We start from the raw sequence: 15,515 nt of genomic DNA, 5'->3' as shown, positions 1-15,515 counted from the left end.
TTCATGAGGCTTCAACCCATTGAATCCGGAATGAGATTAATGGCCCAGATTTTTTCCGAAAGGGTTAAAAATCGGGTAATAATTCACATATTATTAACTGGACCATAATGTACTGTGTGCTCTTCTTTTTTCGCTTCCCACCGTTGGTTGGTCTGCCATGAGATTTTGAATACGGCTGGTTGGCCACGGAATGAATAGATGAGCTGCTCTGTGTTACATGCATTGATCTGGTATCGGGAGCGGTGCTTGAGCGCCTTTGTGGCCCCTCGGCGGCCATCTGTGGGCCGCCGGGCGGCGTGCGCCACGGCACAATGGGCCGCCTGCAACGCCGCCCTCCCGGCTAATCTATGGGAAAACGGCATAAAAATGCCCGCCGTCGGGAAGTACAACAAGCGGCTGTTGATGTTAATTGGATATTGGTCGGCGGGCGGCCGGGCCGGTGGCGCGGGGGGAGGGTGAGGGCGCTGATCCATCTCAGGGGAGCCGCCCCAGTAAACAACACGCGTGAGAACGGCACTGAGGCCGGGACCGGGCCGCCGCCCTCCCGACCGGGCACCCGCCAATCTGTCGGCTGTCCGCCCCGGGCTGCCTCGCCGAGCCCGTCCGCCCGCCCCGGGCTACCTCGCCGAGCCCGTCCGCCGGCCCCGGCTGCCTCGCCGAGCCCGTCCGCCCGCCCCGGGCCCGCCTCCTATGTTCCTGGTGCCCGCCTCGGGCGGTGAGCTCGCCCGGCAAATCATCAGTCAAACACGCCCGCGGCGCCGACAGTGCCGGCGGGGAGCCCGGGGGAGGTGGTGCCGCTCCCGCTGACCTGCCGCGCTCTCCCGCTCTCTCCCGTCGTCTGGGGCGTGTCACATGTCGAGACATTCTAACTGGCATCAGTATCTGGGTGTAATCCTGGCCGAGCTCGGGCAGTTAGCGGCGCAATCGTCACCGCAACAGACATAGACGCCACCCCTTTGTCGGCCGATTATTGCTTTAGATTTGGCAAATGGTCGTGCGGCGACCATTTTTCACGGTCCACTTGTCGGCTGACGGTACAAAGCGCGGCGAGTCGGCGGCGCATTTGTCACCGGCGCGCAGCTCGCGCCGCCACCGGCGTCGCTTTGTCTTTGCATTGTCGCGCTGCGGGGACAAATGGCGGACTCCGAGCGATGGAGCCCATCAGCCAGATACGATTGTCGCCGTGATACGGCGGCGTGCGCCATCAGTCGCCGCCGCCGCGCCGTCACTCGCCGCCGCGCCGTCACTCGCCGCCGCGCCGTCACTCGCCGCCGCCGCCGTGCGTGCGACACGCGGCCAGCTCTGCGTGTCCGTACAGCTAACGTAGGTAGGTCTCGTCCCCGTGCCATGCGCTCGGCGTGTGAATCTGACCGCCCAGAGTCGTTACGGTCGCTGGCGCCACGGTAGCCGCCTTCCTAATTAATTCCGTCATCCTCTGCGGGTTATACGTCTCTGGCTATTAGCTCCAGGTGGGCGCCTCCCACCCGTCGATTGGCCTATAATGAGCCAGTTTCTCCGCTCTCGACCTGAACGGACAGGTCTCGATTAGCCGCCGATTATTTATGAAATGTCCGCATTTGTTTCCTTCCCAGACTCAGCGATGACTGGAATCGCTGTCGATTTCCTGATGTGACTTTAACGCGTGTTCATGTCGCGTCTTTGCTGGTCCTAAGCCCTAAGCTTTGGCTTGGTTCAGCTGGTGTTCCTGTGAGCTCTCCGCCAACGCTCCTGAATCTGCGGTCAGAGTCGCTGATGCAACTGACCACCGGCCATCGATCATCAACCACTTGCGTGGGCTGGAGACGTTTTTCCTGAAACCTTTGGATTCTTGGTGCAAGCACAATGCCTCCACCTACAAGCGAGACTCTCCGCCTTTTCACCTCGGTCAAGCGAACTCTTCTATCTTGATGTGCATTTTTGTCCGCTCCTTCCTTCCTTGTCGTGTATTCTCTGGTCTTCCGGTGAGTCCATTGAGTTTACAGAGTCCACCGTGGACGCCAGGTGACTTCCATGGAGACTCGGCCTCGGCTGGCCCGGTGGACTCAGCCGGCTCGGTGGACGCTGCTCACTTGGTCCCGGTAATCGATCAGCTCTGACTGGCGACTTTTTACCTGCTCTCGGCCGGTTTTGTCTCCGCGGCTATCACGCCCGTGAACGGGTCGCGTCGTGTCCCTACGAGCTGTTCCTCACCGATGATAAACGACTTAATCGGCGGCGCCGTCACCGGCCGACGGCGGCGCGTCTCCGAGGAGCGCTCCGTTTTTGTGCAGGCATAGGTGTAGCAACGTATCTCTTTGGTGAAGGATACCTTTCACCAAAGTTTCAGATTGGTGAAGGATCCTTCACCAATCTTGGACAATGCAAGGGAGGGTCTTCACCTACCTATGCTTAGAACTACTGGATTCGACGGTTGATCAAATGTCTGTTTTTTAACCCGCGCCCGGCTGGGGGTCCTGGATTTCCACGCCCTGCTGGGGGGGGGGGGGTTGAACCCCCCCCCTTCTAACTCGGCTCCTGGGCCACGTAGCGATACGCGGAAGGCGGCGTTCGAAAGAGCGCCAAAAATAATGACGAAATCACTTAGGTCACTTTTTTGGTCAGGTCAAAGGTCAGGTCACCAGAGGTCATTGAAGGCAAAATTTCGCCGATTTCCAGGTCGAATGTCGACAATTTCCAAGAAGCCAACGCATAGCTCGGGAACCAATAGAGCTACAGCGCCACGGAAAAGCGCATTCGATAGCCCTATTAACGCCCTTTCTGAGTAATTCGCTCAGATTTGACCTAACGTCAACGGTTTTGCCTGCAGGGGGCAAAAACTGCCCAAATAGACGATTTTTCGGGAACAGTTTTTCTGCAATAACTTTTGACTCAAGCCTTGCACGAGCTTTCTTTTACCGACATCATGTTCCTCTTGTCAAGACGCATCGAATGAACTATAATTTGACATTGAAAGTTCAACTTAAAAATTTGACCTCTGGTCAAGGTCATGATTTGACCGGACATTGTCATGTTGCATGTTAGTGGATCTGTATCGTCGAGCTGAACATATACATATAAGGCGTTTTCATCGCTCTAGCATGCCTCTTTCAAAAGTTAGTCGCAAAAAAACTGTTAGATACCATTCGTGACCTGAGATGACCTCAGGGGCATAAACAGGGGTCACGGGTGCCGTTTTCATGTTCAGTGTGTCAAAGTTACTTGTAATTTAGTGTTTGAGAGTGTTTAGAATGACTTTCGTCCGAAAAAGACGGTTTTGAATTTTCTCCCATTGACTTATAATACCTAGAGTCGCAAAATCGACCCGACCTTAGGTCACCGATATGAAAATTCCGAATTTTGTACATACTGTTGCACTTATCAATTGCTGAAAGCTTCAAAGCGATCCGTCACTTGGTGCAGCTATGGCATACATTGAAACATTTTATGATGTGTTTATGAGGTGAGGTCACTTGTAGCGACCTGGTGACCGGACCTTGAAGGACCCTGGTCTGAAATTTTCACAAAATGTATAACTTTGATAGATGATAAGGTGCCGCCGTTTTTTCAGATATCCGCGAAAAACCGCAGGGGGGGGGGGGTGGGTGGGTGTTCAAACCCCCCCCCCCCTCCCAGCAGGGCGCGGGTTAACACACTTTGACCATTTGCCCCAGTAGTCAAAATTTCTTAGCCGAGGCCCTGATTTACATCTTGCTGTCATGGCAAGATGCACAATTCAATTTTAGGCAGGCATTGAAAATTTGACGTTAATGGGATGAAAAGGGCGTAAGATATCTGCGAAAAACAAGGGGTTGGCGAAATTCGCCCCCCCCCCCCCCGCTTGCACGTTGGTTGGCACGGTCCTGTCCCTTTTCATAAGGTTCAGGTGGCATCCTTCACCAATATTTTTGGCGCTCCTACACCCATGTGTGCAGGGCTGTTTATTGACGCGGCTGAGAGGGACGGACAGGCGGTCTGTCACGGCCGGCTGCCGTGCAGTGATGTCTTGTTGATCGCTACCGCCGCTACTGGGAGCAGGCCGGCTCTCATGACTTCCGAACCGAGCACGGCCGATCTCACGGATATCGGTCCGGCGCTGGCGTCCGGCCGTCAGCCGATCTCGATCCTGTTTAATCCGTGTGTCGACGGTGTTGACGGTGGCTGTAGTGGGTGACGCAGCGCAGTCCCATGGATGTTTATTGGACTGACTAGGCCTCCCAGAGCGTGAGATACGCCGAGAGCGGGTATCCCACTTTCACAGAATTATAAACATAAACACAGCGGCCGAGACGTGTGGGAAGCATCAGGCGAAAATTTATTTTGTCGCGGCACTCCCACCCGGAGAGACGCTCTCACGGCTTTGATGAGGAATGTGTCGTCTCAAGCTGGACATGGGTAGGGCTGTAAAGAAACCAGAAATGGCATGTAACAAACTGTGATGAACATAAATGCTGTTTTCTAGGAACCGACTGATCCGTCCCGCCGGTCCTGGTTGTTTTCATTCTAACCACTGACTCTCGTCTCTCCCCCTTTCTTTCGCAGATGTCCTCCGACGCACGTGGGCACCTACTGTCAGTACGAGAACCCGTGTCTGACGGGGCGCGGCCAGCGCTGCCAGAACGGCGGCCGATGCAAGGTCGAGCTCAACGACAACTCGAGTCCGCAGTTCTCGTGCGAGTGTCCGATCGGCTACTCGGCCAGTCTCTGTGAGATCCCGGTGACGAACGCGTGCGACAGCGAGCCGTGCCAGAACGGCGGCACGTGCTCGCTGGAGACGCTCGACCGCTACCGGTGCACGTGTCCGGCGCGCTTCCGCGGCGACAACTGCGAACTCAAGGACCACTGCGCCTCGCAGCCGTGCCGAAACTCGGCCAAGTGCACCTCGCTCGAGTCCAGCTACAAGTGCCAGTGTGCCGACGGGTTCACCGGAGCCAAGTGCACGGACGATATCAACGAGTGCGACAGCGCCCCGTGCGCGCACGGACGCTGCGTCAACACGTTCGGCAGCTACCAGTGAGTATTAGAGGGCTGGGGGCCCGGGGTCCGAGCCGGACAGCTACCAGTGATGGCTGGGTAGGAGGGGTCCATACGGCGGGCAGGGTCAGGAACTCGGGGTGTACCAAAACCCGGGTGTCCCAAAAGTAAGGTCATGATTTAAAACTTAAATATCTCGAGAAATAAGAGTCCGAATCACTTCCAATTTTAACACGTGCAAGGTACATCCATCAAATTATTTTCTTGCATGCTTAAACCATTTTTGATCATATTTACACCGAGCAGTAGGCATAAAACTGAGAAGGTCGAAATTCAACTCTTAGAGAGGGTCCGTCATTAAAACAAAGGGTAAATACCGCCCAGATTTCGGCCCTAAGCAGACCCTATCAGCTCGCCCTATCTCTGAACTCATGCATAGTTTCGCCTCAACCGGTAAAACGTCAGAAAAAAAGGTATAATGTACGCACAGGGCATGTATACTTAGCCACCTGTGCTTCGAGGTCCTGAGGACGACAGCGGGAATCGGGTGACAATAAATCAAGAGAGGTGGCCGAGAGTCCTCCCAGTGGTTCTTCCGCTCGTCGCAACGCAGCTGTGCCGACACCATCAGCCAGCAGTGGTTTCAGCAGGATGGAGACTATGCTTGCACCGTCCTGAAGATCATGCATTGTCTCCGAGAGTGGATGTGAGATCCCGTAATTTTCAGTCAGGGCAACGCCATTGAATGGCCTCCGCGGTCACCTGACGTTACACCTTCATATTTTTATTCTCTGGATACACAACAGAAAGATTGTCTTTTAGGACAACCCAACGAGCCGGGAAGAACTAAAGGATGATCCCTTCGAGCAAACATAGGCGGCATCTCACCAGAGAATCGCTCCAGAATAGTGGAGGAAGTCAAACGTAGTCTATTCATGCACGCGGCCCGAAATGGTAGCCATGTAGAAAAGCAGCTAATGTGGGGCTACGAGCCAATGTATTGACTCATATGTATGTCAGAATAAAATTTTATAAAATGCTCTTTCATATGATGTCCTATTTATATCTATCCATCGCGTATTTTTGGCAGTGTGGCCAAAACAAATGATGACCTTACTTTTGGGACACCCGGTAGTTAGGTGGGTGTCGAGCGGGATAAGGCTGCAGACTGTGACCGTGGCTGCCAGTGTGTCGCGGAGCGGAGTTCTCTCTCTAGATGATGATTCTGACAAACCACTAATGAGATGGTGAAAGCAGAGGCGCAATCCGCTCCGAGCCAGTTAGCTGGAAACACTAGAACATAAAAGGCAAGCAAGACCGGTAAAAACCATGTTAATGCGCTCGTGGTACGTCGTGTTCCCCAGGGTATATTGACTTACGTGTTCCCAGCACGCCCCAGTTAGACCTCGCGTGTGGCTTGTAAGCAGTCGTGGCCGCTCTCCGACTCTCAGGCGGCCTGGGTGTGCGTCGCCCAGCTCCTGCAGAGGGGTGCGTCCAGCAGATAGGTCATCCTCATCGCCGCTCTTTGACCGCGGCTCAGCGCGCGGTGGCCCGCCCCGCTCGCAGAGGCGCGGTTCTCTGCGCTAGATTTTACGACTGTGCTTTAGCACGACGCGGCACTGTCCGATGCCTCGCCTGAAGCATCGGACCTGACGTGACCGCCATCGAGGCATGGCGTGGAGGGTTACCGTTCTGCGAGCTCCGCCTCGTGCTCTGGATTGCTGACGAGGATCGCGCGACGGTGGGGACACATGTTTGTAGTGTTCCGGTGTTTGGAGCCCATGGGGTAAGCTGCTGGCTCTGTGCCTCTGTCAGCTGTACCCAGTGGTTTTGTCAGCGCTGCACAGTCCACTGCCGGAACTGCTCGCCCGGCGTGCTCCAAAACATTGAGCTCGTTACACTGGCTGCGGCCCGCTCCGGTGGACTCAGTGGCGCGTGGTGCCGCGTCAAAAAAGGCTCGTGGCACCGCCCCGTGCGCTGGGTGGGTCCGATGGCAGCGGAAATGGGGCCTCCCGCCGCGCGCCGCTGTGATACAAACAGGGCTGGCGGCCGCAGTGACACAGATTACCCTGCGCTGCTCCATTTGGGGCACTCCGGGACGGCTCACGGCGTGCCGAGTGTTGCCGTCCAGCTGCGAGGAATCACGGTACCTGAGGGGTTAGTCGGCTCAGCCGTGATGGCAGTGGTATGCTGACCACTGGCTGACCACTGGCTGACCACTGGCGTCAGCTGAGGGCGCGACGCTGCCGTCATCGCTGGTAACGTCATCACTGGCGGCGTCATGACGATGATCTCATCATCCTGGTTAGGCTGCTGGACTCGGACTGGCCACAGCTGAGGCGTGAGGACACGAAGTGCCCTGAGGACACCGAGGAGCGACCCTGCGGGCACGGAGGAACGGATTTCCACCCACCGCTGCCCATGATAACGGGGCGCGGTCGCCACTCCGCCCACAGGCGAGCAGACGGCGCCGCGCCGGTGTCTGGACCGAATCTAGGCCGGCTCGAAAATGATAGCCCCGGATTGTGTAATTTCAGCCGTTCACCGCCTGAGAAACGTGTCGGTTTGTGGTCGGGGCGCGCCGGGCAGACGTCAGGCGCTCGTCTGTCGCCGCCGCCGGTGACCAGGCGCTGTCTTACGCCAGTCGAGCGGTGAGGAATGACCGAACGAGCTCAGAACTGCCGGCGTCGGTGGGTCGAGATTGTGGGCCTCGGGGTCACCTGAGACCCGGCGGTCATAGGGAGGGTCGGCGGACTTGGTCAGCTGAACGGCGGACTGCGCCGGCCGGTGGCCGCGATAGGGCAGGTGCGGCCCCCGTGGCCCGTCACCCCTCCCCTCCCCAGCTGGGCGGGGGAGGGGTGTTTGTGCTGCGCTGAAATCCGCCCCCACCTGTTGGGTCACTGAGGGCAGCGGTCGGCACCCGGACAAACACGACGCCAAAACGCTGACCGGGCGCCGCCGAGCGACCGGGCCGAGCGAGCGCTCTGTCGGGACGCTGCGCTACCTGACACCGGGCCGACGCGAGGGGATGAGTCGCGGGGTGAGCTGAGGAGGGGCGGCTGGCGCCCGGGTGTGGAGCCCGGGAGGAGAGGAGGGGGGGGGGGGGAGGCCGTCGCCAGTCCGGCCGACTCACCTGTCTCCCGTCCCATCGGCCCGCGGCCGCCGGCCCCGCGGGGGAGGGGGGTAACGATATCGGGCCGTGAGCGATCGACACGCCCGGTCAGGAGGCCGTCTCACGTCGAGAGCCGTATCGGCGCGCTGTATTTACTCACAGATACCGACACTGACGGCTTTTACACAAAAACTGAAATATGGCCGCCACCTGGGCGGACACAGTGCGTATTTCGGAGGTGTTTGAACAGACCTCCGTGGGCGCGGCCGGTGGCTTGTAAGGTCGTCCGGTCTGCACCTCTGGCTCCCACAGAACCATGATCACTTATGCGCGTGTGGTTATATTGATGTTCAGATCATAACGAGTGACACCCGAGGAACGAGACGCGACCGCAGTTTGAATTATGTACGCCTGGACGCTGTCATGTTGAATTATGGAGGCGATCGGACTATCGCCGGCTGCAGCCGCACACTGTCGCAGTCGGTTTGTCAATGTTCGTCTAATAATGCATCACTATGCATAACGGCGGCTGAGGTGTCGGGACCAGTCGCTTCCCAGGTAGCCTAAGTGATGGTCATGCGTCCTGTCCCACACCAGATGCCAGGCGCACCTCGGGAGCCCCTTCAGGGTCACTCGTGGAAAGATTCGGCAAACCCTAGCCCCACCAAGGCAGGTATCATCTAGTGGTGTCAATTACGGAAAATCGGAATACCGATACCAAACCAAATACCAACAAAAACCGTAGGGAAATACCGAAACCAAACCAACTTGGGAAAATGAGGGAAATACCAACTTTATACCGATTTCTTAGCTTCTTATACATTAGTGATGGTTCATGATACCAACAAAAGACCAAACACATTACAATTGAAATACCAAATACCAAGTTGGTATCGGTTTGGTATCGGTATACCAAAAAGTCGGTATCCGATTGACATCTCTAGTATCATCGGTCGTTCTCAGAACTCAGAAGTGCGACCTCAAACGATCGATACGCTATGGTGAGGTTATTGATAACCGATAACCGTATCATGTCTTCACGTCTTGTCAACAAAACACTAATTGTTCGAATGTAGCTTATCGCTGTTTCACATATATCGAAAAGAGATTCGTGCTAGATTGCAGTTGTGAGTATCGCTGTGCACTATTCGTATTCCTCATAGCGAGGCCATGTTTATCCTCCTTCTTTGGTCCACTGGATGACCAGTGACCGTGTCCATGTCTGACCTGTCCTGACTTGACCCGACCTGACCTGATCTGACTGACTCTGCCACCCTCATCACAAGAGCTTCTGTGACCGTCTGACCTGCCCCTGGCCCCCTCATCACAAGAGCCTCTGTGACGCGATTGGCCTAACCTCTGACTCGTCTCACCTGCCCCCTCTTCACAGGTGCCTCTGTGACGTGTGCTACACGGGCCGCCGCCTCTTACAGGTGCATTGCATTTGTGACCTGGTCTGACCTGTTGCTGCCGCTCCTCACTGCTGCATATGTGACCCGTCTGACCTGACCCAGTGACCCCTGACCCGTCTGACCTGACCTCTGACCCGGTCTGACCTGCTGCTGCCCTCCCCACAGGTGCATCTGTGACGCCGGCTACACGGGACGCAACTGTGACACCAACTACGTGCCGTGCGTGCCGTCTCCGTGTCAGAACGGCGGCAACTGCACCGTCATCAACGACCTCGAGCACTCCTGCAAGTGCCCGCTCGGTGAGTCGAACTAACTCGCCACACTGGGCGACATTCAGCGGGTATATAGTGGGCAGAAGTAGGTTCAGGGTGTTGGGTTTTGCTCAGTGTGTCTGGGTGCTGTCGAGCCCCTCGCCGCGCTGTGGTGATGGGTTTCCATTGCATCCTCCGTCCTTCGGAAACCCTATGCGCTCTGGGCGCTTGGTTTCAAATTTCGTCTTTAGACAGAGCCTCCCGATGGAGCCAGCGTTGGCTGGTGGTCGCTTTTCCTGTCTGTAACAATAGCTAGCGCGAGTGTGTCGCGGCATTGGCTACACAGTGGAGACAAGGAATGTCCAGCCGGAGCGACAGGGGGCCGGCGTTTTCCCAGTCCTTGAGACCGATCTGGAGCCGGGCCAGTGCAGGAGGTCAGATGCTGCCCGTGTTTACGGGAAATGTCGAAGGTGACGACCGGTTCTGTCGATTGATGCTACGGCTGATACTGTTTTATATAATAAAAACCTTGCTAGCAGGACGTCCGCGAGCAGTAAACAGTGTTTTATTATGGTGATGTACTCTGCTAATTGCACGGTCTTTTCTAGTCGGACACAGGAAAATCGATTGTTGCGCAATATTGCTAGAAGAGATTAGGCCTGTCAACAGGCGTTTCTTGGCATTAATACCGTCCACTAGGCTAATGGGCTCCTGCAGTCTTCAGCACTCGGCAGTGTTTCAACTCTCAAGTGCTCCGTTTGTTGCACTGCTTTCGCTGCGGGCTAATTTAGTCGGATCTGTTGAGTGACGTCACCAACTGATATCTGCGTGAGAACGAGGCTTCAGCAGCGGACACACCTGGCGATTGTGTCTCCCGACGAGCGGAGCGGTCCGGAAAAGCCTGCCTGCCCGCCGCAACGCGAAATCGGTTCCCAAAGCTCGGTGAAAGTTTACAGATTTCTGCAGAATTTTCATCTGATGATCTGGGTTGTGTTGCGTGTTTGGTGAGCCGGCGGCTGGTGGCTGATCCCCAGCCGATCCGCTGTCGGTCGATCTGAGCCGTAAAGGACCGCCGCGGGGCCCGGAGCGGGCTGTGACCGGACCGGCAGTGTCCCCGGGATCGTTTTGCATGTGTCCGGTGTCGGGCCGTCCGCCGCGGCCGGCCAGATATGACGGCACACCTTTGTGCAGCGCGCGGCTGTCGATGTTCCCAGAAACGGCGCTAGACACGCGATTTTTCTCCACGAACGACGGGCGGCCGGCTCGGCGGCTTTGAAAGTCAACATCCCAGCGCGCAATCCCTCCTTATTCGTCTGCGGCGGCGGCTGGCGGCCGGTGCTGCGGCTAGGCTGCACGCTAGGTCCCCTCGACCCGGCGGCAGCACGGGACGGGGCTGCCCGATCCCCTCGCTCACTCCCCATTGTAGTCATAAATAGCCATTCACACAGTGATTTACGAACTGCCATACTACGAAATATGTGCACTTATTTTCAAAGATCACGCATATTTTAATTTTTCCCTCGTATTAGGCAGCACAGCGTCCTGAGCACGTTCGGCGCCTCGGCAATCAATCAGGACGGGCGCGGATCACGCCGTACCCGCGCGCTCATGACCTGCCGTCGGCGTCGGTGCGGCACTCTCGTTCCGTGCCGATCGGTATCAGCAGCGCCCGATCATCGCGATCATCTCGTGCCGCCGCCGCCGGCTGCCGTCGTGACCGACCGAGCCGCGCTCCGGACCCGCTCTGGATCAGCTCCGGACTCGCCGGCCGGCGTTCGGTGAACGGCCGCCGCCCTCCGCGTGCCGCGCTTTGTTACCGGTCCGGGCTCAGAGAGACGCTCGGGGACGCGCGGAGATCCTGAGAGACGCCTGGAGGCGCGCGCGAGATCCTGATGGACGCCTTAGGACGCCCGGTGAGCCTGAGAGACTAACGGCGGCGATCGGGGACCACTTAGTGTGCGTCATTATCGCCGGCCCGCCGTCACTCGCGCACCGTATAATTAGTCAATCTGCGGCCGGCGAGCGGCGGGTGACGCGGCCGTTCAACCGCCCGGCTGCGTTACGCCGGCTCGTAATGCCAGTCATAGCCGGCCGGCCGCGAAATGCTAAGTGCGGAGATATCTGTCGTTCGATCGGCAGCGGCGATGCGCGGCGCGTTTTTGGTTGCATATCTGTGCGCATTCAGCGGTCAGCGGTGAGTCGGCGGCCGCCGACGTCCGGCATTGTTTGCCAATGGCTGTCGGAGGCGCGGCTGCCGTGCGCGCGCCGTTCACAGAGACGGGCCGCGGCGAGCGGCCCACAGAGACCATGACATCAGACGATGGCCATCGCTCATACCGCGGCGGAAGCTGAATGACGAATAAATCGCCGTGAAAAATGACGTCGTGTCACGTTTGAGTGGTGTTTTCCATACGATCATTGTTTCTGTTGCGATATTGGTCAAGTTTTTCGCTTGGACGCACGGAAGCGCCGGCCGGGCTTTGTTGGTCGGTCCGGGAGGGACCGGTCCAGATTGGTCCGGCCGAACCGGACCGGACCGGACCGGCGCCGTCTGGGAGCGGCGCCGTGGGAGAGCAGCGCGGCCCGTGACCCGCCGGTCGCCGCTTCCGGCGCGGCGCCGTGCAGCGCCACTGACCACCTGGCTGTCGGCCATTTGGGCCGCCGGTGGCAGCGTGATAATTGCAGCGTGCACAGTGGTGCACAGTGGTGCACACGGCCGGCCGGCGCTCTCCCGTCTCCGGGCCGCGGTCGGTGCCCAGTCCGAGACAAAATGGCGAGACGCCGCGGTCGGGTTGAGCCGCCAGGGCAATTCTCGAGAGGTGGACAGTCCAGTGGGCGATGCCGTTTTGATGGGGCGCCGGCCCGGGTGACGGGGAAGTGGCCGGGCTCTCTGAGCTGCAGCGACTACTGATGAGAGTTGTATGTGGACCATGTAGCCAGCGGCGTCCGGTCCGCCTCGGGCGGCGAGTGGCGCGGCTCAGCGGCGCCCTCCCACCGCGGCCGTGATGACACTGCTTTCCATGCGCCATTCCCACCGAGCCACTCTCTGTCTGTGACGTCTACTTTTGTAAATAAATAGCGGCATAATTCACAGAGCTCCTTGGCGTTCTTTATGGTTAGTTGCGCTTTGATAAAGCGAAATTGCTTTGACCCAGAATGGCTCGGTTTCGTAATGGAGCGGATGAAATATTTGCATTGCAATAAAAATGAATGCACGTTATTATCCTTTGGCGGCTATGCCTCAGCCCTTTCGTAACCAGTCATTCTCTTTGGGTCTCGGGGATAATATGCTAGCTGGCAGAGATGACCGAGACAGAACCCGTTTCAGTGTGTTTTGACTAGATGCGCACTACTACGGTTGGCAATTATTGGTGATTTTGCGTCTTATTCGCCACTTGAGAAACTAGTGGCGGGGCTGGTGAGGACACGATACAGCGGAGGCGGTAGCCGGCGGACGACCTGGGCCATCCCGTCCACTGGGACCATTTAAACCGTCTCCAGTCGCCGGGCGGCGGGCTCAGGATCAAGCCACCCCGGGACGCTCCCACGAGGCCGCCCTCTCACAATGCCGGCGGCCCACCCGCCCCGCTCCGCCACCGCGCCGCAAAAACTGGCGCACCGCGATCGGCGCGGCTGCGCCATTAGCGCGGCCCGGTGGCGGCGGCCGCTGCCGCCCCGCGCCGCCGCAGCCGCCGCCGCCGCCGGCGTCTTGGCGGCCGGCCGACGCTGGGAAAGTTCTCACGGTGCGGCCTCTGGCAGCCGGCTCCACGGATGACGTGCGTCCGCCCCGAGCGGCCCGGCCGGTGGGGGCGCCACCGGCCCGGCCCGCGCGGCCACCACCGGCCCAAGGAGAACGAAATCACGCCCAGTGGACTGGGACGAATCGAGGGCCAATCGAGGGGAGAGGTGCCATGAGGCGGGCGCTGGGCGGCGCGGCCTTCGCTAGACAAACAGCCTTACAGCAGGGATTTCCCTAGATAACGATTTCGGAAAACACGCGAAATTAAGACTGCAAATGCTAGTCTTATCATCTCTAAATCGGTTCTTAAATATTCAAGCGAATGCCAGCTCGTTAAAATCGCCTTTAATTGTCATCGTATTCGGGAGTGTTTTTAAAAATCATGCGGCATTTTATTGTTTGGCATTTCTCTATCGATTAATCCTAAGTGTCGTCTCGAAGTCGCCGATAATTGCTGATCGGAAAGAATCGCCTCTGATGTGATTCTTGGTCGGGCATCGGGTGCCAATTTGTGAAGTTCAGCAGTGTGGGAGCGTGGCTTTGTGCGGCGGGCGCGCGGCCCGGGCCAGGGGCAGTTTGTCAGCGCCGGCGGATGTCGCTGAAGGGTCTCTCCCACGGCGGCGTCCCGACGGGACAGCGGCGGCGAGGCCGGCGGCCGCTCCGTCGCCAGGGTCGGCCGGGCTCCGCATGGGCGGGAGGAGCTGCTGATTGGACCATTTTTGTAGAGTAGGACATGTGAAACATGTATTGCGCTCGACCGAACTTGCGCGTTTAAATTATCTGTCAGGTTGTTAGCTTGTTCCGTCTGATCCCAGTCTGTCGGCACTGCTGTTTAGGCTGTTGCTTGCCTGTTTGTTAACGTGCTAGCTGAACTGCACCACCAGTAATGACCTCCACCGACTCCTTCACTGACCGCCACCCTCCCTTCGCCCGCCAGGGTTCACCGGGAAGGACTGCGAAGACAACACGGACGACTGCGCCGGCAACCTCTGCCAGAACGGCGCCAAATGCATCGACGGCATCAACTCGTACACGTGCGAGTGTCCGCCGACCTACACCGGCGAGTACTGCACGCAGGTACGTGATCAGTGGTACTGGGGAGTAGGGGAGAGTGGGGTAATTTGGCCGCTTTTTTTAGAAAACGATATAACTTAAAATTGACGACACATCTCTGCATTTTCTCAACGCTGACAGGTGTCGCATTCATTTTACTTTACTGGACAGTGAACTTGAAATGATAGAGTAATTACTTATATTGAAATTGTGACGCATTACAAAGGTCTGCAAGGCGGCCAAATTGCCCCACTAGCAGGGTTATTTGGCCGGGGGTGTGGGGCAATTTGGCCGGTGTTAGTTTGCGGTCGGGATTTTCTATTATATTGCGAGTCAGCTTCAGATTCAGCAATGACGTGTGTAATATGACGCATTTGCTGCATTTTGGAGGTTGGCTCAGGGGTCACAGGGGTCAAAATAGCCAAATTAGCGGCTCTAGATGCGATCACAGTTTTTTACGAATAACTTTTGAAGTAGTCAAGCTAGGCCAAAACTTCGAGTACCATCGTAATTCTCTCGTCAGTCCGCATCGAATGATATATGTGTTGACCTTGAGAAGTCAAGGTCAAATGTTGACGTCAGGTCACGTTGCATCAGGTCGCTTGACCTCAAGGTCACGTGATTTCAAGGTCATCATGCATATCATTCGATGCGCCTTGGCGAGCTGAACAGAATGAGACCATTTGTGCGGTTGTACCATTTTTATGTAAGGATTTATAAGCAAAAAACCTTTGGTGACCTTTGATGACGTCACATGCTCTTACAGTTGACCAATCGGAAGTAAGGCATCAAAGTAGTCAAAGTTGGTCATGAATCATGCCATTTATGGTACAATTGACCATGAAAACTCGGCCGTCCCAGCATAATGACCATGAGCGCACCGGCCAAGCTGCCCCGCTAGTCCCGGCCAAATTACCCCATATTGCCATTCTGAAATTTTTTGTCGCTAAAGTCATCACGGCTTTACGGAATTAGATAAATTTGCTCTTGGAACAGCT

The 15,515-nt window shown here is 57.0% G+C and overlaps 1 protein-coding gene across 1 annotated transcript in view; it reads left to right on the top strand.

Annotated features, from left to right (window-relative positions):
• The window catches only part of LOC122393164 (neurogenic locus Notch protein-like), a 49,657-nt gene that overhangs the window by 14,934 nt on the left and 19,208 nt on the right, over window positions 1–15,515 (top strand). Inside the window, exons 3-5 of the mRNA XM_043388905.1 lie at window positions 4,519–4,989; window positions 9,640–9,773; window positions 14,402–14,541. Of these exons, the coding sequence (XP_043244840.1) occupies window positions 4,519–4,989; window positions 9,640–9,773; window positions 14,402–14,541 (745 nt within the window). The remainder of the gene's footprint in view (window positions 1–4,518; window positions 4,990–9,639; window positions 9,774–14,401; window positions 14,542–15,515) is intronic.

This window comes from Amphibalanus amphitrite, unplaced genomic scaffold, assembly GCF_019059575.1.
Source record: "Amphibalanus amphitrite isolate SeventyFive unplaced genomic scaffold, NRLGWU_Aamphi_draft 000520F_arrow, whole genome shotgun sequence".
Lineage (NCBI taxonomy): Eukaryota > Metazoa > Arthropoda > Thecostraca > Balanomorpha > Balanidae > Amphibalanus > Amphibalanus amphitrite.
Note: the sequence above shows the minus strand (reverse complement) of the source record. Positions and strands in the feature narration are given on the sequence as shown.